This window comes from Dipodomys merriami, unplaced genomic scaffold, assembly GCF_024711535.1.
Source record: "Dipodomys merriami isolate MVZ:Mamm:240054 unplaced genomic scaffold, mDipMer1.0.p SCAF_7, whole genome shotgun sequence".
NCBI lineage: Eukaryota > Metazoa > Chordata > Mammalia > Rodentia > Heteromyidae > Dipodomys > Dipodomys merriami.
Genome location: NW_027206290.1, coordinates 59,480,655 through 59,508,585, shown reverse-complemented (window position 1 = coordinate 59,508,585; position 27,931 = coordinate 59,480,655). Strand labels below are relative to the sequence as shown.

Below are 27,931 nucleotides of genomic sequence, written 5' to 3'. Positions count from 1 at the left end.
TCTGAGAAGTGGTTTTTTTAAGGCATAAAGTGAAGTTTTTTTTTTTTTTATTGCACTGGAAAATAGGTTATAATGTAACTCTGTAGCCCTATCTCCTCCAATTACCATTCCATTTTCTACTTCGATATATAGCAAAGTTCTTTGAAAAAGTTGCCTACATAGTTACCTCAGTTTCTTCATTTCTATTCTCTCTTTAAGCCTCTGGCAGTCGGGTTTCCCTTAACTAACACCCATCTTACAGCGATGAGCAATGCCTTCCAAAGCAAAATCACAATCAGACTGAATTTCAAGAGGCTCTGCACAACTTCTGATATATTTGATCACCCTTCTTGAAATACTTTTTTCCTTTGGTATTTAGAAATATTACATCTCCTTGGCCTCTTCTCTAATTTCTAAGAAGTCATGATTATGACTTCTTAATCCTTTTGGCTGGTTCTCCAGTGGAGAACTATGGGAATTTTTCAAAACCCTTTGCTCCTGTTTATCTTTACTCCTGACTACCAAATATACATCTCCTGCTTCGCTTTCTCTCCAGATACATACATCTAGCTACCTATTGGACATGCTTATTTGATAGCTAGCCAGGTACTACAGAAATAATGTGTTTGAAGCCAGTATTTTTCTACTTCCCCTTCCTTCTTGTCAATCAAGTAAATGGTAACTCTACTCTTTGGTTTAGGTGGAAATTGTAGGCACAATTATCTTTTCTACTTCCCCATATATCTCTAATTTTTCAGCAGATCCCATTGGTTTTGTCTTACAACACTGAAGCCAACCACTTCTCATATTCTGTGTGATGTATAATCCATGTTATTATTATAAACCAAGTGATATAATCCAAGATATTATTATCACTCTCCGAAGTGATGATGACCTACCCTACCTCCTTCCTGTCAGCTGCGGGAAGAGACTTCACATTTAAGTCAGACCCTATGACTCCTTAGGCTTCCATGTCAAAGGAAAGGTGAAAACCCTGACAAAGCTCTGGGTTACATAGCCTTGCTCTTACTGCTTAACTCTCACTGACTAAAACCAGCTAAATGGTCTTTGTACTTCCTGCTCCCTATGCCTAGAATATTCATACTTCACTTGTACAAGCTTCACAAGACTTTTCTTGACTATTACCTTCTTTGTAAGATATCACATTATCCTAACTCCTTCTCCAATTTCACGTCTCCGGGCAGAATATGTGCTGTAACTTATCTTGGTTGCTATCTCTTCCACTAGCATGTAAGCTTATGGTTCTGGAATGTTTGTCTGTACTGTTCGTTAATATTTCTCCAGAAAAGTACCCGAATATCGAAGGTATTCAATACAATAGTGCTTATTTAAAAAATAATTACAAAAGAGATTCTTTGTTTTTTAAGTTGTACTCCTAAACAAATTGAGACTTTTAAATAGCAAAAATCTCCTAAGGTGCATGCCTATACTCTCAGCACGGAGAGGCAGTGAACTGGAGGTCAACCCAGGCTACATAGCAAAATCTTGTCTAAAAACAAACAAACTGTAAAGTGAATAATGAAGGCTTCCTTCCCTGTCAGTCCTTTGTAACAACTGTAATAAAGCCCACATACTCTATTACTGGTCAGCTAAGGTTAAGAAAAAAATGCTGCTGGGCACCAGTAGCTTACACCTGTAATCCTAGCTACTCAAGAGGTTGAGATCTGAGGATCATGGTTCAAAGTCAGGCCAGGAAGGAAAGTCCATAAGACTCTTATCTCCAATTAACCACCAAAAAATCAGAAGTGGCACTGTGTCTCAAAGTTGTGTCTCAAAGTGGTAGAGCACAAGCCTTGGGCTGAAGGACAGCCCAGGCCCAGAGTTCAAGCCCATAGCCAACAACAACAGAGAAAGAAAAGAAAAGAAAAAAGAAAGAAAGAAAAAAGAAAGAAAAAAGAAAGAAAGAAAGAAAGAAAGAAAGAAAGAAAGAAAGAAAGAAAGGAAGAAAGAGAAAGAAAGAAAGAAAGAAAGAAGGAAGGAAGGAAGGAAGGAGAGAGAGAGAAGAAAGAGAGAAAGGAAGAGGGGGAAGGGAGAAAGAGGGAGGAGAGAGAAAGATGAGGGAGGGAGAAAGAGAGAAAGAGAGAATGAAAGAAAAAAGGAAGAAAGAGAAAGAGAAAGAGAGAAAGAAAAGAAAACAAAAGAAAAGAAAAATTTGCTGGGCACCAGTGGCTCATGCCTATAATCCTAGCTACTCAGAAGGCTGACATGTGAGGATCAATGTACACACCTAGCTCAGACAGGAAAGTCTCTGAGACTCTTCTAGAAGTGGAGCTAAATACAGCTCAAGTGGTAGAGCACTAGCTTGGAGCACAACAGAACCCAGGCACTGAATTCAAGCCCCAGGAATGGCAAAAAAAAAAAAAAAAAAAAAGTATATTTTGTTATCTCTGTTGGTGAAATCTTATACATTTTATTTTCCCTCAGTATGCCCTACTGAATAAAAGTGTGAATTGATAAATTAAGAAGCTTCTTTTTCTTTTTATTATCTTCAAGTACAACTGAGTTCCCATATCTTGATCAGTGTCATCCCTTTGAACATTCTCACTCCTCCTGTTACCCACCCCTTCCCTAACTCTTGTTAATTTTGTAGGATTTACATTGGATTCCTGACTGCATTCTTCCCTTATTTTCCTCTTCGTTTGTCTACCCTTTTCCCTTTGACCCCAACCCCACCTCTTTTGAATACTGCTTCCTAGTATTCTATTTTGTGAACTTTGATTTTTACCTTTTTAAAGAATACTATTTGATGGCTGGGAAGGTGGCTCAGTGGTAGAGTGCTTGCCTTGCATGCCTGAGGCCCTGGGTTTGATTCTTCAGCACCACATAAGCAAAAAGAAAAAAAGCCAGAAGTGGCGCTGTGGCTCAAGTGGTGAGTCGCTAGCCTTGAGCTGAAGAGCTGAGGGACAGCGCCCAGGCCGAGTTCAGGCCCCACGACTGACCAAAAACTAAATAAAAAAAAAAAAAAAAAAAAAAAATATATATATATATATATATATATATATATACTACTTGAGATTTCCCTTAAATCTAATTTGCATACACTTGCTTACCACCCAACATATTGGTACATCAGATGTTATCGCTGTAAAGATTAGGCTTGCCAGTCTGATCATGGGCCTTTAGAAAGTTGCAGGAATTTAGGATTTTTTCTATTCAGGCTCTAGTGGGATTATTAATGGAATTATTTCTCTTTTTTTTTCTACTTGTTCCTCTTTCCTCCTGTTAACTAAAATAAGCCCTTGATAAAACCCTAAAAAATTGTTTGCTAGACTTTTCATTTCTGTCTTTAAAATACATATGATAAACACTTTTAATGGAATAGTATAGTTAGTCCATTCTGTCTGAAATTTAATATCCATAAGAACTAGCAATGGAAGAAATCAGAAAATTATTGGGTTTCTCATATTTAGAATAATATTATTTTTGCACTTTCCCACTACTTTTTGATTTTTAAGTTAAGAAAAAGTGGTTTCTAAGAACTTTGAGTATGTCCAGACAGCAAAGTGTTAATATCATCTTCACCTAAATTGTTCCCTCCCACTCCTGCAACACTGCAGCAGACAGTACAGTACAAACATGTAGAGTGCCGTGATGACAGCTCAAGAGCATAAAAGTAAATTGTCAGTACCTACCACTTATTGCATCCAGAAGTATTTGAAAGGAATGTAAATAGAGAGAATAGCTCAGCCATGGCCAAATGTCTCAATAAGTTAATACTAAAATGTTAAGTTTTCACCATTTTATAGTTACTGCTTTACATGCAGTACATAAAAGTCATACATTGTAACAATCACAGAGGAATTTTAATCCTTAAGATTAAACAGAATGGCCAGGTGCCGGTGGCTCATGCCTGTAATCCTGGCTACTCAGGAGGCTGAGATCTGAGGATCGAGGTTCAAAGCCAGCCCAGGCAGAAAAATCCATGAGACTCTGATCTCCAATAAACCACTAGAAAACCAGGAGTGGCGCTGTGGCTCAAGAGGTAGAGCGCTCTCCTTGAGCTGAAGAGTGCAGGGGCAGCGCTCTGGCCCAGAGTTCAAGCCCCAGGATGGACAAAAACAACAACAAAAAAGATTAAACAGAATGGCCCTCCAAAATGAAGACTTTAAAAAAGGACAGAAACTATTTTATGGATGAATGATGTAAAAATGAAAATGTGTTCTAGCAGACTTGTGTTAGACTGAAAATCTACAACACAGGTCAATCTCAAATGCTTACGAAGTAGGCCAGATATAGAACTGTCAAAGAAGTGCTCTAGCATCACCAAGCAGAACAGCTACCATGTGGCTCCAACCAAGTGCTGCCACCGGGGGAGTTGCTCACAGTATTCTGTTCTTATAGAAGGAAACAAATCAGGAGGAAAAACATTGCATTTTGTATAAAATTTAAAGTGTTTAAACCTTGTATGTATTTTTTTCTTAAAAGGTAACTAATAGGGAAAAATAATGAGGACAAAATCTTATATATCTTATTAACCTTTTTCCCTAAACCTCAACATGAGTCAATGAAAGAGGCATCTATCAAATGCCTAGTCTGTGCCTAGTCTGTGCTGCCCTGTGTGACCACTGGTACTTCCGCACAATACTGTAAACTTCTTAGTAGCTTTCATTCCTGTCACTTATTTAATAGAAAAATCTAACACAAGTTATCATAACAAAAAAATCAGTAAGGATCCTAAATATTTAGGAAGTTTTAGTATGAAACCAAATGATACAATCAAGATTCTAGCCTTTTTGTTTGGTCGAGAATTTTAAGAAAAGAAACAAGGAAAGAGTCCTCTCATCATTTGTCCATTGTTTTCCCCCAAAGCAAATATCATTATACAATTATTACTCATTCATACTTGCCTCATTTACATGTCATGGTTATGGTTCTATGGGCAATTAGCAAACAAAAGCCTGTATTTGCTTATAATGTTGAGTACCAGAAGATAACAAAGTGATACTAGCATTAAATTTATAGCTATGACTGGTAACAATTTAATTAAGAAAAGATAAAGAAATTAATAGTTTCATTATTTTCCTATTGATCAAAAAGCACAAAAATATTTACTTCCTTTGAACTAACATGAAAAAAAATCTACAAGTTCAAGTAATAGAAGCTTATCTTTCTACAGAACTAACCATATACCCCAAGATTAATAGGAGATTTACTTGAATAAATATGGCTCACACCTCTGAAAAGATTTATGCTCTTGCCAAGAGGATGAATTCCCTCTTTGTGGTGATTCTATTTATTGCTTTGGAGCAATGTCGGATGAAACATTTTGGAGAAATTGATGGTATAAGACTAATTAGGCAAAAATATAATTACCAACTGCACTAAGAATTCAGATGGAAGAAAATTCTTACAGCTTTTATTTCACATATTCAATTGCTGTAATCTCATATTTGTCTGAAGCTTCAAGAACATAGGAAAGAAACATAATTTTCTACATTTGAAATTCTGGTCAAACATAAAAAGTACAAACAAAATCAATGATCAGCCATGTTCTTTGTGGTCTGTAAGTATACTCACCAAATTTAGGTGTCTAGAATGTTTTTCTCGTACAAAACCTTTTTGGTAGCACCTAATCTGCCTGAGACTGTTTGTTTACTGCTAGGGATAAGAGGCCTTCCATTGTTGGGTAATATGAGGACTGCATTATCAAAAGCCTTTAAAATTCAACTTCGGTTAAGCCCAACTTGTGTATAAGTAGCTCTTGATAAATATAAAACACAGTCCAATGTATCTATATGCATTAATAAATCCATATGGTCCAATAAGTCTGTTCACTGACTGACTGAATAGATTTATTAGAGGCCTATGGGGCCACTGTCTTGGAACTGAAGTCACTTTTTAAGGAATAGATGGTCAGTACACACCATAGGCCCTCCACTATCCACTGTTGAGTAGAACCAAGAAGACTGCCTCTCCTGGGTTCATTCAAGATAAACTTAATAGTAATTAATAAGAAATATTTTTCTCTCTTATCCTTAAGAGAAATATTGTCTAGCTAAGTGAGTTTAACAAAAATGTTATGGGCAAATCTGAAACTTCACTTAAAAAATCCAACTGCTGCCAGACGCCGGTGGCTCACGCCTATAATCCTAGCTACTTAGTAGTCTGAGATCTAAGGATCGTGGTTCAAAGCCAGCCCAAGCAGGAAAGTCCATGACACTCTTATCTCCACTTAACCACCAGAAAACCAGATGTGGTTCTGTAGCTCAAGTAGTAGAGTGCTCACCTTGAGCTGAAGAGCTGAGGGACAGCGCCCAGGCCCTGAGTTCAAGCCCCACAACTGACAAAAAAAAAAAAAAAATCCAACTGCTGAGCACTGGTGGCTCATACATGTCTTTCTCACAAACCGGGAAGCCACGAGATCCCTTCTCAAACAGTAGCTGGACACAATTGGCATACACCTGTCCTCCTAGTTTTATGGGAAACAAAAATAAGCTGACTACAGCTCTGCACATGGGCAGAAAAGGTTGAAGGTTTGATTTAGTAGTAAAACACCTGCCTAGCAAGCTCAAGGTCCTAAGTTCAAACCCACAATGAAAAAATAAAAATTAAAGCAGGTTAGACCTCTGCTCAGCCATTTGAAAGGACTCCATATTGGCCTAAATTTCACTGTTGGGAGTCAGATGTCTATTCTTGTTGCATCAACCCTTCTCTGTCCTATTTTTCTCTGCTCTGGGACCTCTGAATTTAATTGTGTGCTTAAGTTTCATTCAAATCTACCATCTCTACCAGGGGAGGAACAGTGAGGATCCAAGAGGTACAGCTCAATTTAAATGGCACCCTAGGCACTACAATTGCACTGGAAATGGGGCATGAGAAGCAGTGCTCTTTGATGGTCCTAAGTGATTTTCCAGAATGTCCACCTCCTTTACCACAATCCTTACCAAAACCAACTATGTGATACACTGTCTAATTCATACACCTTGCTTATCTAGTTAATTTTTAGAATACTACCAAAACATCAGTAGTATTCCTTCTTTAAAGATAAGGAAACTGAGGCAGTCAGAATTGTAACCTGCCATAGGTTATAAGACTAAGACTGAATAATTCCAATGTCCATTATACTAATCATTATACCACATTACCTTTGCATAATTGCTCTCATTAATCCTTTCTTCCCCAGACTTCCAAAAGTAGAACAATTTACGTATAGAAAATGCACAGATGTTAACTAAACTGATGACTTCAGACAGCTTGTATATCTACGAAACCAAATCAGAAATTTAAAATTTTTCTGTCTAGAACTCTTATCGTCCAAGACTTTCTTGAACATTTTCAGTTTCTATAACCATATTTGAGTTTTGCCAGGACTCCAAAAAGGGATAATTTATCAAGTATTCTTTTGTGTCTTTTGCTTGACATAATATGTTTCTTTTAAGTATAGAAGAGAATTTATTTAGCTCCTTGAGGCTGTACAGTTGGCATACGAAGATCTTATAAAAGTTTTATACACTATGATAAGTACTCAGGATTATTTATAATGCTTTAAGACGTTAAGCTTGAGAAAGTTAATGGTCATCAAAGCTTACAGGGTTGAGGATATAACTCAATGATAGAAGGCTTGCCCAGCATGTGTAAAGCTAAAGGCTACATCCCTTGTATTACACAAATACATGCACACATACACACAGAAACAAAACTTATATAAACAAACACAATCAAAATGGTAAAACCAGAGAAAATATACTTTTTACACCCCTCAAGCATAAAGAACAGTAATCAAGCATTCATTCCTACTGTATATTCATTGTAACCTTTTACTATATTTTCTGAACGCAGGTTAAAATAACTTGTTATTTTTCCGAACTCATTACCAGAGTCTTCTGTTATATTTTACCTCAAAAGAAGGAAATATATATTAAGGCAGCTATATTATGATACTCTTATAATTGAAAGGAAAAATTAGAAAATTAAGAATATATGCTGAGGTTATGTTTCTCATTCAATTAAAAAAAATTCTCTGAAACAAATTCTGCCTGATAAAATCTTTCTATCTTATACAGAATAAAACTGAAAATATGAGAAACCCGTGCTAGCTTACTAGAAATTATATGTTTTCATAGCTCAGTACTGGTATTGCTTGACTATCAGAGCAAATTAATATAATATCATTTACAATATGTTTTAATTAAAGTGCATTGTAAGTCCACAATCAATTGGATAACTTGTGAAGAATTTGACCAAGAGCACATATTAGAAGATATAACTGTCCACCTAAACTTTTCTCTTATTTTATAAACAATATTAAATAATAGTTTGCTGTGGTTATTAAGTGTCCAATTCCTTATTTGCAATTTGGGGAGTATTTTAAAAGACAATGATTTGCTCTAACAAGATCCATAATACCATTGACTACTCTGAATAAGTCTTCTTTTTTTCTTGAGACACACATTCCTGTCTGTATTTCTGAGAAAAAGTTCTGATCATTTCTGCAGTGTCTGATAGGCTGAACACATCAGCAAATTTGCAATTTTCTTTCCTTTAAGGATGCTGGGTATGTCAGAACACTGAGATAGTAACTAAACCTGCTGACCTCAGAGCTTCTGATACCCTGAAGAGCAGGGGTGTCTCTTGTCAAGAACAGTGCTGTGATTACAGTAGCTTTATGCTGAGCCATCAAAGTCTGTTAGGATAAGCCCTCTAACTTTGATCCTTTTAAAGCTGATTTTTGTAATTCTAGGTCCTTTGAATTGCCAGATACATTTAAAAAACCACCATGTTGGCTGCTTTTTTTTTTTTTTAAGTGTTGGAATTTTGGTGGAGATTGCTTTCAATCTATGGATACATTTGGCAAGAATGGCTATCGTAACATTTTTAAGTTTTCTAATCCAAGAACATATCCCCCCTGCCTTTTTTTGCATTTCACTCATCGAGCTTTTGTAGTTTCTCAGGGAACAAATCTTGTATATTATTTATTAGATTCATTCTGCATCTCCTAAGAATAACCAGTTTTTATTTCCTTTCCAATTTTTATCTTTTCATCTCTTTTTTGTACTGGTTAGAAATTTTCAGTAAAATACTGAACAGGAGTTATGAAAGTGAACTTGCCTTTTGCCAGTTTTCAATGGTAGAAGAAAAAGGGTTTCAAGTCTCACTAATTACCATGATTTGGGGTAGAAGCCCTTTATTAGGAAGTTCCTCAATTTCTGGTTATTTTGAGGATAATAAAAGTTCATTTAACCTGGTGTCGGAGGCACTGTAATCCTAGCAACTCAGGAGGTTGAGATCCAAGGATCCTAGTTCAAAGCCAGCCAGAGTAGGGAGATCTGTGAGACTCTTTATCTCCAATTAATCACCAGAAAACTAGAAGTGGAGTTGTGGTTTGAAGTGGTGGAGCACTAGCCTTGAGCAGATAAAGCTCAGGTACAGCATCCAGGCCCTGAGTTCAAGACCCACAACTGACCAACAAAAAAGTTCATTTACTCATTATTCATTCAGGCACAGAAAGATTCATTCTCAGACTGATTCATTACTATGTAGCCAAGTCTGGCTTTGAACTACAATCCTCCCATCTCAGTGTTGTGGTTACAGGACTATGCTACTGTGTTCAACTTATTTTGATGTTTTTACCATAAATGGAATTTGAAATGATCATACAGTATCAAGATATACATAAGTATTTTCCCCTTAATTTGGTAACACAGTAGATTACACTGGTTGATATTTTTACTCCTTTATTGATATAATCCATGTACCATAAAATTTCCCATTTTAAATAATGTTCAATTCAATGATTTGGAGTATGTTTGCAAAGCTGTATAACTTTCTAATTTCAGAACTTCACCACGTCAAAGAGAAACCCTACGCAATTAGCATACTCTCTGCCATACTCTCCGCATCTCAGCCCCTTACAACCACTAATCTATATTCTGTCTTAAGGGATTTGTCAATTCTAGACATTTCATATAAATAGAACCATAGAAAATTTGACCCTCTATGTCTGGCTTCTCTCAATTTGCATAATGCTTTCAAGGTTCATACAGTATGTATGTATAAGTACAGTATGTATAAGTACTTCATTCCTTCTTATAGCTAAAAATATTCCGTTGTATGAAGCTATCACATTTTATCTATTCATCAGTTAATGGGCATTTGAGTTTTTCCTAATTTTTACTATGAATAATACTGCCATAGACATCTGTATACAAGTTTCACATGGACATCTTTCTAATTTTCCTCCTCCTTCCTTCCTTCCTTTCTTCTTCCTTCCTTCCTTTCTTCTTCCTTCCTTCCTTTCTTCCTTCTTTGTTTCTTTCTTTCCTTTCTTTCTTTTCTTTCTTTCTTTCTTTCTTTCTTTCTTCTCTTTCTTTCTTTCTTTCTTTCTTTCTTTCTTTCTTTCTTTCTTTCATCCTGGGGCTTAAACTCAGCATCTGGGATCTATTTCTGAGCCTCTCTGTGCTCAAGACCAGTGCTCTTCCACTTGAGCCACAGTGTCACTTCCAGCTTTTTCTGTTTATGTGGTACTGAGGAACTGAACCTAAGGCTTCATGGATGCTAGGCAAGTACTCTACCACTAAGTTGCATTCCCAGCCCACAGTTGGGTAATATGGAAACTCCGTTTAACTTTTTGAGGAACTGCCATACTATTTTCCAAAATGATTACATAATTTTTAAATTCCTACCAACTATATGTAAAGATACCCATTCCTCTACATCCTTACTAATACCTACTATTATTCACACTTTTGACTACAGATATGTTGCTGGATTCAGAATTCTAAGTGTGATTTTTTTTTTGTCTTGTATTTTCCTAAAGAATATTGACACTGAGTAGCTTTTCCCATACTTGTTTTCTGCCTGTATATTTTCTTCAGCGAAATATGTGTTTAAATCTTTGTCCATTAAATCTCTTCTTACTATTGTGTAGGAGTTTTTCCCCCCCCCAAATATACTCTCAACTGCTAATTACATGATTTGAAAATATTTTTTCTATTCTGTGGATTGTCTTTTACTTTCTTGATGGTTCTTTAAAGTAAAAAGGTTTTGATTTTGATGATGACTTTATTTATTCTATCCTTTGTTGTCTATGCTTCTGGAATCATATCTTAGAAGCCATTGCCTAATTCAAGGGAAATAATGGCATTAGCATGATCTGTCCGATTTTAGTACCTTCTCTCAAAGTATAGGGCAGGGCTTGACACACAGGACAAGAGACCACGACAAATAAATATTTGTCAAATGAATAAAAAATGCAAACAAAAAGCTGAATATCATTCCAGGAGATATACTGTGAGAGTGATAGTACTTTGATAATGAAAAGGCTTTACCTCTCTTGGAGACAGCCAGAAAATAAGACTTCCTACTATACAAACAGTTCATAAGTTATTATAAAAAGGTATTTGTTACTTGAATATTGTTTGGTCATTCCAATGAAAAGACTCAACATGAAAAACCAGAAAACAGTTTGGAGGAATGAAATTATCCAGGGCTAGGCTTGGTTATAAAACAAAGGTGAAATTTTTTTCCAATTGCATCATTTAAATGAAATTCTCAACCAAATTTGTCATAATACACAAATGATATTATTTTCAAACTTTTTACTTGAAAATAATTCAAAATTACTCAATAGTTCAAGAAACATCTATATATCCTTTACCAAGGTTCACCAATTACAAACATTTTGCTCCATATACTTAATAATTTTCTATCTATCCATCCACATTTCTTTCTGAACTTTTGAGAAGATATTTAATTCTAGATACTTCAGTGTTATTTCCTTTAAAATGGGGCTATTTCTTCATACACCACAGTATAGCTATTATCATCAGTAAATTTAGCAATGATGTTAACTTTTTTTTAACCTTCCATATTCTATTTTTTTTAATTTACCCAATAATGTATACAGAAATCAGTATAAGACAAGTTATGGCATTTTGTCATCACATCTTTTTATTAATGTTTAATCTAAGACATTCCTGCAGCCTTTATCTTCATGACATTGACATTTTTCTTCATACATGTTCCTCAGTTCCCATTTGACTGATGATTCAAGTTATGCACTTCTAGATGGAATACTATACAAGCTGTGTACAGGATGTATGCTATGTCCTTCTCGGGTTTTCAGATCTAGTAGCACGTATTGTCCATCTGTCTCTCACTGGTGGCATTAACTTTGACCACACACTAGAGGTGTTGCCTGCTTTCTCCATTACATAGTTATTATTTTTACCACAACGACTAATAAATCTCTAGAGAAACACATTAAAACTATAAAATTGCCTGTTCCACCTCAAGGATTAATCTTTATAACAGTATTTTTACTGTTAGTATAAAAAGTGGCTTCTACATATAAAAGAAACCCAATTTTACTTATGGCTTTATATTTGAATAAGTTACATGCCAGCTTAAATATCTGTTTTATGAAAACAGTCCTCACATGCTGGGTATATATGAAAAACTGTTCATTACTTATATATGTGTCTTCTATCTGAGTAGGGTATGGGCAACATAGTTTTAAAAATCCAACAAGTATCAATGCCCTAATTTTGCTCTATAAAAAGTAATCTCTTTACTTTATGTTACAGATGGGGTTTAGAACTTAAATGATGTAATTACATGAATATTCTTTTAAAAAAAGTAAAAAAAATTGAAAGAACCTACCTATATTCAAATTATATATAAATTCCAGTCACAGTGATTAATTATAATCCAGCCTTTGTTGAACAGCATGATTTTGAGGTGAGCTTTTCAATATCTTTAACTTGAATTAAACACAACATAACTAGCTTATATAAAATGGTCAAATGCTGAAGTGGCTTTAGTTCCTGAGTTTGGCAACAAGGACAATTAAGGCAATTTCTAGAAAGAAGACAACAACTTTAAACTAGTGTGTTGTTTTTGGTTTGGGTTTTATTTTGGGCTAGTCCTGGGGCTTAAACCCAGGGTTTTGGTGCTGTCCCTGAGATTTTATTTTCCCTCAAAACTAGCACTCTACCACTTGAGCCACACCTCTACTTCTGGCTTTTTTGGTGGATAATTAGAAATGAGAGTCACATGCACATTCCTCTCTGGGTTGGCCTCAAACCACAATCCTTATATCTCAGTCTCCTGAGTAGCAAGAATTACAGGCATGAGCCATCAATAACCCACTAAAATAGGTTTTAATTTTTTTAAGTCCTTTTAAAAAAGCTTCCTTACTCATTTTGCTCCCATGGCTCTCCATATTGGGAGAGATCATATTTCATAAGCCACTCATGATGCTGAATATGCAGCATACAAGAAAAGTTCACATAAGCTAAGGATCCGGGTACAGGGGCAGTGGGTAGGCCCAAGGCTTAATGCTGTAAAAGGAATACAAACTCTTCTATAGCCCTCTTTCTATTTTGAGCTCAGCTTCTCACCTATAACATTTTCTTCCTTGTAATACCATAAAATTTCAGCCTTTATGGCAAAAAAATTTCATTGTTTTCAATCCATAGAATTTAAAGCATTAGTGTTTTTTGTTTTTTTTTTTCCTGGAAAGAAGTGTAGTCAGAGGGTCCAAAAAAAGAGAGGGGGTGGGGGAGGGAGAATTAACTCTCTATAGAGAAGTATTAAAAACATACTTCACAAGTGAGGAAAGAGAGCTGTATCTACTGACCCAATCAAGACTATTAGTGGGAGAATTTACTAACAGTATGAACACCACATCCACTATATATCAAGTGATATAAATGGGAGACCAAACATCTTCAGGCTAAGTCTGAGTGTCTGCACTTCTTTATGACTTATGAAATAAAATTAAATGGTAAGGTGTCTGCCACAAGCCCTTAGCAGAAAAAAAAAAAAAAAAAACACTTCCATACAAAGGACTTTATTACGTAATGTACTCCAGTAGCCTGGCCTCAGTCCTTAAGCATACTGTATACATGTTCCTTTAAAAAAAATATATATATATATACATATATATATATATATATATATGCAAAGTCTTAGGTGAGAATCAATAGATAAAATGCAAGAGGAACTTAAATCCTCACACAGGATTCTTGTAGTTTATCAGCTTTTATAATTGGTAACTTTTGTTATTGAGAAGAAAATAATGTTCTGAAGATACCATTTGAATCAACATTTCTTCATTCATTTGTTAAATCCATACTGCTCAGTATAATAGCCACTATCTGCATAAATGAAGTTAAAATTCAGTTCTTTAGTCACACTAGTCACAATTACAGGTTCAATATTCTCATGTGGCATTGGCTACTCTCTTAGACAACACAGGTATAAAATACTTCAACCATCACAGAAAATTATTAGTGCTTCTCTAAGCCATTAAATCACCTTTAAAATATGTAACTATAATTTCCCTTCCATAGATGTTAAACAAAACAGTCTGAATTCTACTGTGAAAAAGGTTTACTAATATAAAGTGAACATTGTATCAGGAAAAGGTGAGACAGAGAAGTAGATTTCAGTAATATCTTCACAACTATAACCCGATTTTCTCTGGATATTCTCAGAAATCCTGTGAAGCCACTTGATTACTAGATAATAGTACAAATGTCTGTTTGGATGAGTATTATAAAACAATATGCCAGAAACTTCCATCATGCACTGCTTAATGACAGGGATACATTCTGAGCACTTCATTGTGAATTTCATCACCGAGTGAACATCATAGCTTAAAATGTCCACACATCACAAGGCAATTTGAATCTTATGAGACCCCTGTCACATGCATGCTTTGGTACTGACAAAATGTGACACATTTCTAGTGTCTTTATCCTTTACTTATTAATTCAATCTGTTTGAAATGGTTTATATCAGAAGTTTCCTTATGTGATTTATAAACATATAAGGTAAATTAGTTCCTTAAAAAAAAGAAGCTGTCTCCCTTTACAGCTCTGCAACTGAGGTGCTTTAATGCCAAGTTAATGTCATATGCTATTGCTATTTCTAAAATATTCATGAATAAGATCATGAGGCAAACATAAAAATAATATACAAATTAATGTTTATGCTCCTAGGATCAACCATCAAGAGTCCATGGAGGCCAAGCAACTTAAGGACGGCTGCACTGACACCTCTAGGGACACATAGCACACAGAGGCAAAGCTCTTGGCTCTGGCCATGAAGACACCCTGCTGGGAGCATGCCAGGTAAGACCACAGCATTAGCCAGGTTGTACCTGCAAGCACAGTCAGCCACCTTGCTTTCAAACATGTAGATATGCTTTCCTAGGGCTAATTTCATATTGCCTCAGTCTCTTTTATCTATTCTAACACTAGTTACAAATCATTTACCTATCTACATCAGCTCATCTGTTTTGTTTTCCTTTGCTCTTCCCAATCTCATTTCCTCTATTCCAAGTATTCACGATGAAGAGCAAAATGTTGGGAAGGGGGGAAAGCAGGAGAAAATGAGGGAAGGGGTGACACTGTTCAAAAGAAAATGTACTCATTACCCATTGCCTTACTTACATAACTGTAACCCTTCTGCATATCACCTTTACAATAAAAAAAAAAAAAAGAACAAAGTGAATGGAAAAATTTGTTGTTTACCTAATTTTTCTTGCTCTGTCCAAAGGGGTGGGGGTGGGAGGAAATCTGCTGCCTTTCTTTGGAATCGTTAACTGTGCTTAATCAGTTTATATAAAGACCATAAACCTACTGCCCATGGAGGAGATGAAAAAATTTCATCCACAACAACTTAGCCTGTTAGAAGCTTATGCAATGGATAGAAGTTTTTCAGGTTATGACCCAGTTTTTCCCACTTACCTTGGCTTTCCCATCCTGGGCTGACATATATCCAACACACATGCTCTCTGTTGTGTGGCTCCACAGAAATTCCACTGCGTGGAAGAGAACACAAATAGGCACATTCAAATCACAGATGGAAAATAAATTTCTGCTTTTTAATAGAACAGTTAAAGATAGCTTATATTTAACATACTCAGTTCCTTACTTTCCATTTGCTCCTTCATAAATGTCAGGATGATTTAGTACTCAAAACTATGTATTGCCACTTACTGTGAAATGAAAAATGTATATCTTTCTTGTCAAAACTTATGATTATTACATGTAAAATAAATGTTCTCCTGTTTGAAACTTTTAACATTAAACACAGATATATACTACATTCATATATGCTGTACACATGATTTAGTAAATGTCGTATTCCACAACATAGTTCATGTGTGCCCCCACACACACACACATTTAGTTGCTAAATGTCTTTCTCCATGAAAAGAAATGAGGATTCTTTAGAGAAATGTTGACTCCAGAGAGGAACATAGAAAATATAAAATGAATCTGGATTATCTTGTGCCAGAGAGTTAGAAAATGTCCAAAGAACGAGAAGAACTTAACTCAAAGAACCATGGTCAGCATGAAGAGCTCCCACTGGCTAAATCTATTTATATCAAATCAATGAGAATAATGAATTATAACCACTGAACAAAATAAAAATCAAAGAAATTACATGAAGAAACAAGTGATAGAGAAGACTGGCTCTTCCTAATCAGTAAATACAGAATAAATAACAAAAAAACCCTTAAAGTTGTTCAAATTAGTAAAGAAAAGTTGTAGAGGGATAGGCTTCTTTCAAAGTAACTTTAAAAATTCCTGTGAAATATGAAGTGAGATAAGCTCACTATTGAAAAAACCCTGATACACTCCAATTTAAATGATCGAAACAAATTTCACCAATTAAGCCACAAACCCAAACTATGTGCCTTTTGATAAGACACCGTAAGACATGACACCACTTGTATGGTGTTCTTACTAAAAATGAATAACCAAAATTGAATAAGGAAACATCAAACAACAGATTGCTATAGCCATACTCTCAATAGCTTGTTTTGAACTCTTAAAATTTGTTGAAGTAATTTAAAAAAGAAGAAAAGTTGAGCCATAACACTAAGTGCAAAATGTCATCTATCCTGACATATATTCTGGGCTAGGATGGTGCAGGAGATTACAATGGGCATTGTTGCAAGAAGTGCTGGCATTTGAAAATGGTTATAGTGGTATATTAATGTTAAATAACATGATTTTGAAATGTAAACTGTGATCATTTAGAAGAATGGCCTTGTTCTTAAGAAATACACTGAAATATCATGAGGAAAAGAGTCTGATTTCTCTAACTTGTTTTGAAATAGTTCAAGGAAAACATATTTGTGTGTGTGTGTGTGTGTGTGTGTGTGTGTGTGTGTGTGTGTGTGTGTGTGTAAGAGGAACTAAAACAGCAAGGGAATCTAGGAAAAGCAATTATGAAGTCCCTTGTACCATTCTTTCAACATTCTTGTAAATATCCAATTATATATAAACAACATGTTACAAAGAGACTAATTCATACATACACAAACACATATAAAATTGTCAATATCAAGTATGTAGCTACCAAAATTCTTCCTTAAAATTTGATGTAATTTTCCAACAAAAATTTCAGATGTCCTTGGTAGCAGGCTACATTTCTCAACATTAAGCTGCGTCATCCCAGGTTATCCATCTGTTTATGTCTCTGAGCTAACTATGCTTAAAAACAAGTGTCTGAGTTGAGACACAACTCTGGGACCTGAGGTCCCTAGATTCTGAAAGCTTTGCCAGACATATGGGAAAGAAAGAAGAACTGAGGGGCAAAATTGAGTTAGTCAAATACATGGCTCATTCCCTCGCCATTAATTAATTATCAAACCTGCCAACCTGCTCGCAGATGCTTGGCCAAAGAACTCAGGGAAACAGCATCAAGCAATGAAACAAGTTCTCTCCACCAGATGTTTCTCCTTTCACACACATCTGCTTTGAACTTCAAAAAATCCTCAAGTTCTGAGGAAGGTTGGGACTCTGGGATATTTTAAATTGCCTAATAGAGCAAAGCCTCCCCTCTCACTAAAGTACCCACAGAGCAGTGACATGGATTTTTTTTTAAATACAAAGTTAAGACATTACTATAATTATAACTAGTCATTTTGTTCCAAATATTATCACAACTATTCAGGAATCAGTAAAGATAGGTGATAAGCAAATAAACAAATCTGGAAATAAACAGAACTGGAAATAAAGCCCACATAATCATAAAAGTAGAGGATAAAAACACTGTATAAAAAAAAAGGAAATTTCATTATTTTTAACTTTATTATTCTCCCCTAAAAATGTAGCCTTCTTTACAGAAAACAAAGTAAGCAGGTAGTTATAAAATATAGCTATAAAATAAGATAAATAAGGGTTCATTGACTAAATTCATTAAATAATTTTTATACTGAAGAGTTTTTAAACCCAGAAATGAACCTACAGATCTATAGCCATCTAATCTTTGATAAGGGAGCTAAAAAAATAGAATGGAAGAAAGACAGTCTCTTCAGTAAATGGTGCTTGGAAAATTGGTTAACTACTTGTAGAAAACTAAAGCTAGATCCTTATATATCATGCTGCACCAGAATCAACTCCAAATGGATCAAAGACCTTGGAGTCAAAGCAGACACTCTGAAAACATTACAGGATGGAATAGGAGAAACCCTAGGTCTCCTTGGCACAGGCCGAAATTTTCTTAATAGAGACCCGGAAACACAACAAATCAAAGAAAGGTTGGACAAACAGGATTGCATGAAATTGCAGAGCTTCTGCATGGCAAAGGACATAGCTAGCAAGATCAATAGAAAGCCCACGGATTGGGAGAAGATCTTCACTAGCCATACAACAGACAAGGGTCTCATATATAAAATATACCTGGAACTCAAAAAATTAAATCCCACTACAACAAATCTTCAAAGAAACAACTACCCAATAAATAAGTGGGCTAAAGACTTAAAGAGAAACTTCTCTGAAGAAGAAAGAAGGATGGCCAATAGACACATGAAGAAATGCTCAACCTCCCTAGCCATAAAAGAAATGCAAATCAAAACAACATTGAGATACCACCTTACCCCAGTTAGAATGGCTATAATCAAGAACTCTAATAACAACAGATGCTGGAGGGGATATGGACAGAAGGGAACCTTACTGCATTGTTGGTGGGAGTGTAAACTTGTTGAACCACTTTGGAAAGCAGTATGGAGGTTCCTCAAAAGACTCCACATAGAGCTCCCCTATGACCCAGCAATCCCACTTTTGGGCATTTACCCAAATGTTCACAAACATGACCACACTAAAGCTACCAGCACGACTATGTTTACTGCAGCCTTATTTACCATAGCTAAGATATGGAACCAACCCAGATGCCCCTCAGTAGATGAGTGGATCAAGAAAATGTGGTATATATACACAATGGAATTCTATGCCTCCATCAGAAAGAATGACATTGCCCCATTTGTTAGGAAATGGAAAGGCTTGGAAAAACTTATATTAAGTGAAGTAAGCCAGGCCCAAAGAAACATAGGTCCCATGGTTTCCCTTATTTGCAATAACTAGTATATGTCTGAGCCAAGCAGAAAAGGTCAGTTAAGTTGATGTTAGGGAAATGAACCCTAAGGTATGTATTCAAAGGTTTTTTTTCTTTCATGCAATTGTTTCTAACACATTTATAAGATTATTTCTTTGTTGTTTTGTATGTCCTTCCCCCACAGTATAACCCCTGCTTTTACTGTATTTGATGTTGTTATAATTTGTGGAAGGGAAGGGCAAAACATATCGTTTAAATAGGGATACAGGTGGACCCATTGCAACAATGAGACTACAAATTGTTATGTTGAAAACGAACTTTACAACTTTGGTGGGGGCGGGGGAGGAGGGTTGGGTGGGGGGTGGGGGGGAGGATGGGATGGGAAGGGGAAACAAAGGAGGAGACTACAATGCTCGATAAGAAATGTACTCATTATCTTTCCCATGTAATTGTAACCCCTCTGTACAATATTTTCACAATAAAAAAATTTAAAAAAGTTTTCAAGTTTCTATACATAGAATTTGAAAGCACTTAAAGAAACTAACTTTATATCTAGACATTCATTCTATTTTCACAATTATTTGTCATTCCCATACCAAAAAAAAGAATAATAACAATAGAATAGTTTTTCTATTATTTTAGTGCATGCATAATAAAAGATAATTCCTTAAGTTATTGTTTGGCAGAGCATGTCAGAAAAGCAGGAAGAAAAGGAACTTAACCTGAGGGCCAGGCATTCATTGTCTTCATGAATTCAGCAAAGCCCCCACATAGGGAAATGAAGGCCCAGAGAAGGGATAGAGCATAATCGAAGCTATTTTAGCAAGTCCTCAAACTAGAATGCAAGCTGAATTCTTTGATCTGCAAGCTTATGTACTTCATTGTTTTGTTATGAAGAAATTCAATCAATATAGTCAAAAAACCAATCAAAACTAGTGTTCCATATTAAGAAAATCAAATTCCGTATATACACCAAAGGACTACAACATATGAAACAGAAACACCAAACACAATTCTTAAAATATTTTAATATGTCTTTAAAAATTATAATACCACCCAGAAGTCATAAAATGCCAGAATTTATATATTTACACTGAAATGTATATACATGAATGATAAATTTGAAAGTATTTGCAATTCATACCACATTGTGCTAATTTACACAGTATAGAGATTTGCTCCAAATCTTGTAGAAAAAGACAAAAATCAAAGAAAAAACACAAACAAATATAATGTGAATAATTCTAAAACATATGAAAAGCTCTTCTACATCACTCATGCTAAAGAAAGATAATCAGGACCACAAAATGCCATTATTGAAGCACCAAAATTCAGATATAAATTATTTGAAAGAACACTGAATTAGGTGATGGTGAAGAAAAGAATAGTATTTATAATATGGGAATATGGCAGTTTATAAACTCAGTCTTGTAATTCCCAGTAGTTAGGTTTTGTAATGTTATGATGAACATTGAATTAGCAAATGGTGCATGAATTAATTGCTTTTAGGGCAGATAAAGAGATAGACTCTTGAGGGATTCTTATCATAAGTTGTCTTTGACAACTTATTAATAAATACACTTGCTTGTATGTGCTTTTGCATACAGAAACCTTATTTAGTATGTAATTTTTACAAGTAATTAATTTAATGTGTGTGTGTGTGTGCTGGTCCTGGGTCTTAAACTCAGGGCCTGGACACTGTTCCTGATCTAGCAGCACTCTACTGCTTGAGCCAAACCTCCATTTCTGGCTTTTTCTTAGTAGTTTACTAGATAAGAGTCTTAGGGTTGTCACTGGAGACTCTGTTTTTGTTGCCCAGACTTTCCTGCCCAGGCTAGCTTTGAACCGCAATCCTTAGATCTCAGCCTCCTGAGTAGCTACAATTACAGTCACAAGCCACTGGTGCCTGGCAATGACATATTTCTTTAGAATAAAATACTAGTTCTAGTTAGGTCTAAAATATAAACATATATGAAAACACATACAGGACTATATGCATATAAACAAAATCAAACTGACTGAAGCATGGTATACACATGGGTGAATTTCCATGGTTTAACTCCTCTGAACAAGTAACTGACCATTTAATTAAGTGAATACAAGGACAGTGAAACATTTTTGACTGAGAGGGGGAAGGGCTTATGAAGAGGGATCAGAGACAAATGGAGAGATAAATGGTAGGTGCATATAGTCACAATACTTAGTAAAGACCTGTGAAAACGGAACCTGGTAACTTGAGGGGATAGGTGTGGTTAGGATAGATGAAGTGGAGGAAGAATGAAGGAAGTTCAAACTGTCCAACTAAAATCTCTTCGTACAACTACTTAAAGATAATAAAAGCAAATTATTAAAAAAAAAAAAGAAAAATAGAGACAGGATATCTGTTAATAAGCACGTTCATTTTTTCTAGAAAAAATAAATCATTTCAATATTATTTCCGAAATACCTAAATATCTAAGCTGAACATCATTTCACAGTCTCTCCTTTTTTAAAATATAGCATTTGACATTGAGCAAGATGCAAGACGCATTATATGCATAAGTTAATATGTTGCGTCAAAACTTGTACAACTTCTTAAAGATATTAATTAGAAAAATAAAATATAAAATGAATAAAATATTGCCCATGTAATTGTAACCCCTCTGTACAGTATTTTCACAATAAAAAATAATAAGAAAAAATGAATAAAATAAAACTCACTGGAGAATAAAAATAAATACTAGTAAAGAAGAATTTGGTATTTTCTTAACCTTAAGTGCCTGTAAGTTTTGTCTGTCTATTATAGGTTTTTTTTAAAAAAAATTGTTGAACCTTTTCAAAAATCTACAAACTTAAGCTGCTTTCTAGTGTTTTCTGTATCTTCTCTTACAAGTTCCTTCAGCACTTTCTGAAACAGTCTCACATACAGATTGGTAAATTCCTTATTCTTTTTTGAGGTGTGCCATATGGCTGATCTATTAACAATGAATTCACAGCCAGCAGCATGATAGCCCATGCTATCATATAATTATATATAAAGTTATAATTCTATAGATATTGTCATATATATACACATATATATGTATTGTATATGTCATAATTAAATATAAATTGAAGAAGCTTTAATTCGCAAGAAAACTGAATTTCTTATTGGCAGGCAAATATATAAATAACTAGTACTCTATACAACAGTCATAAAAGCAAATGAGGAATCTCTATACAAGTAATATAGAATCATCTGTACCAAGTAATTTCCAAACATTTTTTGGAGCACGAGTCACAGTAAAATACACAATCCCAAACCTAAGTGAAGCAAAAGCCAGAGAAATTCTACACAATATATGTATATATATATATGTATTTATTTGTAACTGAAATTTCAACAAATATTGACCCTTTACTTGCACTGTATTGATCTATTCAAGAGAGTTCTTCGTAGTCTACTTGCTTCATTTAAAATATTCTGCTTGTGGGCTGGGAAGGTGGCTCAGTGGTAGAGCCTTGCATGCATGAGGCCCTGGGTTTGATTCCTCAGCACCACATAAGCAAAAAGAAAAAAGTCAGAAGTGGCGCTGTGGTTCAAGTGGTAGAGCGCTAGCCTTGAACTGAAGAACTGAGGGACAGTGCCCAGGCCCAGAGTTCAGGCCCCATAACCAGACCCTCCCAAAAAATAAAAATTTAAAAAATTCTGCTTGTGACTCACTAAGTCGACTTTAGAATTCATCATATAACATACAGTTTGAGAAAAACACAAATCAGCTTAAGAAAAGATAATGTGGAAAATAACCAATAGGGACACCATTATTATTTCTGTGAAAAGCAAATGAAAGAGAACTACATATGAAAATGTTTATAAATGCATGAGCTCTCGCTGGAAGAATAGTAAGTGGAAACCATGGTTGCTACTGTAGAGAAAACTGGTTGGCTAAAGGATGTGTATGGAGCCAACCTCATTTCTACCACAAATCTCTTCTGAAACTTCTAAACTTTGCTCTGTTTTTATGTATGTTATATATCAGAAATTCTGATTAGCCTGTTTAATCTATATCATATATGAAGAATTAATTTCTACTCTGTTTCAATTAGGATGGTCTATAAACTACTAAAATTTGATGTAATAAGATGTTACCATATGCTTTTAATTGTTCTTCACGATATGAATTTCATCTAATGCTTTCAAAATGTTTCTTGTCTCATGACTATCTAAAACATAGCCAAATCTTATAAAGTGTGTGTATAAGTTCATAGCTCATTCATGCTGAGCACACGTGTAGGCCAAAGTCTTCTGTGCTCAAAAGCAATCCAACAAACAAAATAAAACTGTATCTGACAACTTCCCCAAATAGATTTTCCATTTGAAATAAAAAGTGCCAAAACAATCAAAATGAGTAGCAACATTTATCTGTTCCAAAGGTGAAGTTTATCTCACAAAACCTTTCAAAATTAGTCATTTATCAGTTGGTTCTGATTTACAATAAAAACCCAGGAAAATAGTATAAAGTTTGTTCAAATATAGTTACCTAAAGAAAAATTAATCCTTCATTAAAAGAGTAGCATTTCTTCCTATCACTGTTACATACAAGTCTATTGTGTGTTTCTTGGTTTGGGAGACTAATTGTTCCATAAACAGCAAATTGTTCCATACAGTATTAAATTTTTATGTTAATGATACAGCAAATCTAGGAGATGCTACTTCATAGTGCTGGATTTTCCAGTATACAGTTACTGAAGATAGAAATGGTAAGTTCTAGCAACACAAGAGGAAATGAGTGGCCTAAAGGGAGAGACCTGTGCCTGGGAAAGTGTTCTAACAGTCTTCAGTGTGGTCAGGTTTCCCAGTCATTCATCATTAACCATTTTCCTTTTACAGCAGCAGTGAGTACGTACTTACTATAAGAACCTTTTATTTATTTTAGCAGACCCAAGTCTAGGAATTATAAGGTTACTAGAATACCCAGACATACAGACACTGAAAACTTCCCTTTGGAAAACAATAAGAGCACACCAAATAAACTGAATAGGTTTAATATGTGCAAAATGGGCACAAGAACTTGACAGGATTCTTTTCCACCAAGTAAGTAACTTCTTAATACATTATGTCATACAAGTGGGATGTGAAAAAAGGTGACAGAAATGGGTTCATTGAGATGAAGTGCATGCATGCAAGCTCAAGAACAATAGGTTAAGAATATTCAGGGACAGAATAATTTGTATATAATCTTAGAAGCTAACCTCTAAGAAGGCATATTTAATGCTTTAATCTTTTAATACAAATTCAGTCTTGGAAGTAATGTTGAGAAGGGCGTTCTGTTATATGGAGTTGCCCTAAACCCCAACCTGCCCTAAACCCCAAGTCCTTATGTCATTGTCACCACTTTCACTGGTTAGTATTGAAACTGCAGGCCACCTCTCCTGCGATGATATGCCTCTTGGGATACTTCTTTCTCTTTCAATATCATCCTGTTTAGATTAAGTTCAAGAAAGCAAAGTTTCCTTATCAGGTTGCAAACAATTTTTTTTTCTATTCAAATGACTGCTTCTTTCTAATCAGAAGCCCCCTCTGGATTTTTGTTTTGTTTTTTGTTTTGTTTTGTTTTTTGTTTTGTATTTAAATATTGTCCTCCAATTGTTGCTAACGACCCCCAGCTGCACTGGCTCCCGAACCCATTTAAGAACTCTCTGCTTGGCTTCACATCCCAGACTTTCTTGCAAGGCAAACAGAACTCTGAAATCAGAACCGTCTTGAGCTGGACAGTTGCCAAGTCAGCTGCTGCTCCTTTGTCTTTGGTCGAATGGCATACCCTAGGACATTGTGCACAGGGTTGGAGTCACTTCTTATTGAATAAAGAGAAATTAATATTTAAAATAGGAAGAATAAGGGATTGTACAACGCAGTCTCCTCCTATCTATGAAAAATCTTGCCAGAGGCTGTTAAGTTCTTTGAAACCCAGTAGGGGGTACATCTTTTGAAAAAGATGATATAAAAAATGCTTTATTAACTGTGCGGACATGGAATCCTTAAGGTTCATATAATGCATGTCTTGTTGTAGCCATGAAGTAACCAAGTTGCCATGCTTCCCTGAGGAACTTTCACCACCAATCTGTCTCAGTAGCACTGGGAATTGAGCTCTATAGAATCCTAGTTATGCTAAGCCAAGAAAATAATCATGCCCTCTTTCTGAGGCTTACTCGGATTTGCTCAAGACTTAATAAAGAGCTGATTGGAAAGGCAGGGATGTGGGCCAAATACAAGCCCTTAAAGAAATTTGCATTCTCTTCCTATTTTATTATTTTATTGTGTTAGAAGCTTCTAGAAACAGGAAGCTTCGAGATGGACATGGAACTTCTGTAGAGGATGAAAACCGTTCAGTAAAATAGGTTTTGTTATGCTGGGCATTGGTGGCTCAGGACAGGCATTGGTGGCTCAGGCCAATAATCCTAGCTACTCAGGAGATTTAGATCTAAGGATAGTCATTCAAAGTCAGATAAGAAAGGAAAGTCTGTGAGACTCTCATCTCTAATTAACCACCAAAAAGGCAGAAGTAGAATTGTGGCTCAAATAGTAATGTGCTAATCTTTAAGCCAAAAAGAAAAAGGTCATACACAGGCCTGAGTTCAATCTCAATACACACACACACACACACACACACACACACACACACACACACACACACACACACACACACACACACACACACACACACACACACACACACACACACACACACACACACACACACACGCATATACTCTTAAGCAAATGAAAACTGACTATAAAATTTGCCAAAATGTTTTCTGAGAGTTGTAGAAGTACTACTACAAGAATTATATAATCGCTAGAATTACATTTGTAAATCTTTGTGTTTTATATTTCAGATGGAAAACTTTGTAGCCAAATAAAACTTTCATTAGATAACATTTTAGAGCTATATTTCTCAAGATCGAAAAAAATTAGTTTCTGCAGTTTTTATTTATTTCCAGTTTTTAAAGAGTGCTTCAGTGATATTTAAAGGAATACATATTCTGTTATAAACAGATTCTGGTAAAAACTATTTCTGACGTTATCAATTTCAGAGCATTATCTTAATAGATAAATGCTATTCTAGGTGACTGAAAAGCTTAGCTATCATTTCTACCTTATTCACCTGGAATTTCTGTTACTTAACTTGGATATTTCTATCTGATCCTTAAATAAAAATTAGAATGCCAGCCTTTAAAATGCGACCTATTAAAATTGTAGTAAAGATGTAATGAGTATTACTGAGGCACTAAAGATGAGAGCTTCCTGTCATGGAAGCTCATTGGACTCTTTGTAGAACAAATTTTAATTCTATTTTTCTGATAAATCAGTAACATCAGACAGATATATAAGGCCTTTTCTCTACTACTGTCCTAAAAGCTAATTTCCCTTCTCTGTGCTGGTTCGTTTTATGACTGTGTGAGCTGGACAGTAATGCAAGTCTTCAGTGCTCTGGATGGCGGGTGCCACGTAATGGGCAGAAGCGACACTGCTGGTCCTGGGAAGGAGGCCTCTTTGAAGTGCATGTGTTTATGTGTGCTCGCCAAATTCTTAATACCAGTAAAACCAAAAGCAGTTGGAATTTGTAACTTACAGTAAAATGACCTTTTATCTTTTCAATGTTCCAGGAAGCATCAATTCAATCTAACATTTTTTTTTAAACCACAGCAAGTTTTTATAATAGCAACAATAACAACAACAACAACAACAAAAAGAACTCAATGAAGAACTTTGTTCTGAAGGGAAGTAGCATCTCATTGAAATTCTAATTGATACTGAAGCACAGTTGATTTGATAGGATGTCTAAACTGATACAGGAATTTTAGGTAATTTATGAAGAGGCTGCAGAATTACTCATATAACAAAATTATATGATATAAGATTTATATAAAGTTAAAATTAGGTAACACTACACAATGTGTCTGCTTGAGATACACAGAGGTGTGAAAAGATTTTGGGAAAACCAAGGCATAAACATGAAATAAAAGATGGGGAAAGAAAGTAGTAAGATCAGAGAGGCCCACATGGGGGCTTCAAAGATAGGAGTAATAGGCAAGTTCTTAGGCTAGGGGGTAGGTTCACAGGTGTTCATTTTATTATTATCCTTTAAAACTTACAAACTTAGTATGTCTTTCTTTTAAAAATATATGAAACATTTCATAGTAAAAGATGAAAAAGGGGACAGAGGGGTAGCTGGGCAAATGGAAACAGTATCATACCCCAAGCGTAATTATCAGCAATATAAACATATTCTCTGATAGAAAGAACTTGCTTATCCCCTGAATAAGGTGGGGTTAATTTAATGGCAAAGTAACAATTACCATGTGTGCTCTTCAGATACTCAGGCAGTGGGTGAACTGTGTGCCTAAAAATCGGTTTAGGATGAAAGACTCCAACATAGGTTTAGCCCAAAGGCCACTGGCTAAACACACAAACTTTTTTATTCCTAGGAGCCCATACACATCTATTGTGGATTGCTGAAGATTCTTCTCAGATAGATGGAATCTGCTTCTCACTGGCTCCTATACAATGCTAACTACTCCAAGGCAAGAAACCCTGAACTTCACAAGGTCGACCAAGCTCCAGTCAGCACATTGTAGTAGAAAGAAGGAAATGTGCTCTCATAGGATGATTGGT

The 27,931-nt window shown here is 35.3% G+C and overlaps 1 protein-coding gene across 3 annotated transcripts in view; it reads right to left on the bottom strand.

Annotated features, from left to right (window-relative positions):
- Tasp1 (taspase 1) overlaps positions 1-27,931 on the bottom strand; it is a 199,189-nt gene that overhangs the window by 11,932 nt on the left and 159,326 nt on the right. For all 3 annotated transcript variants that reach the window (XM_070006733.1, XM_070006734.1, XM_070006735.1), the window contains one exon: positions 15,696-15,769. In XM_070006733.1, the coding sequence (XP_069862834.1) occupies positions 15,696-15,769 (74 nt within the window). The remainder of the gene's footprint in view (positions 1-15,695; positions 15,770-27,931) is intronic.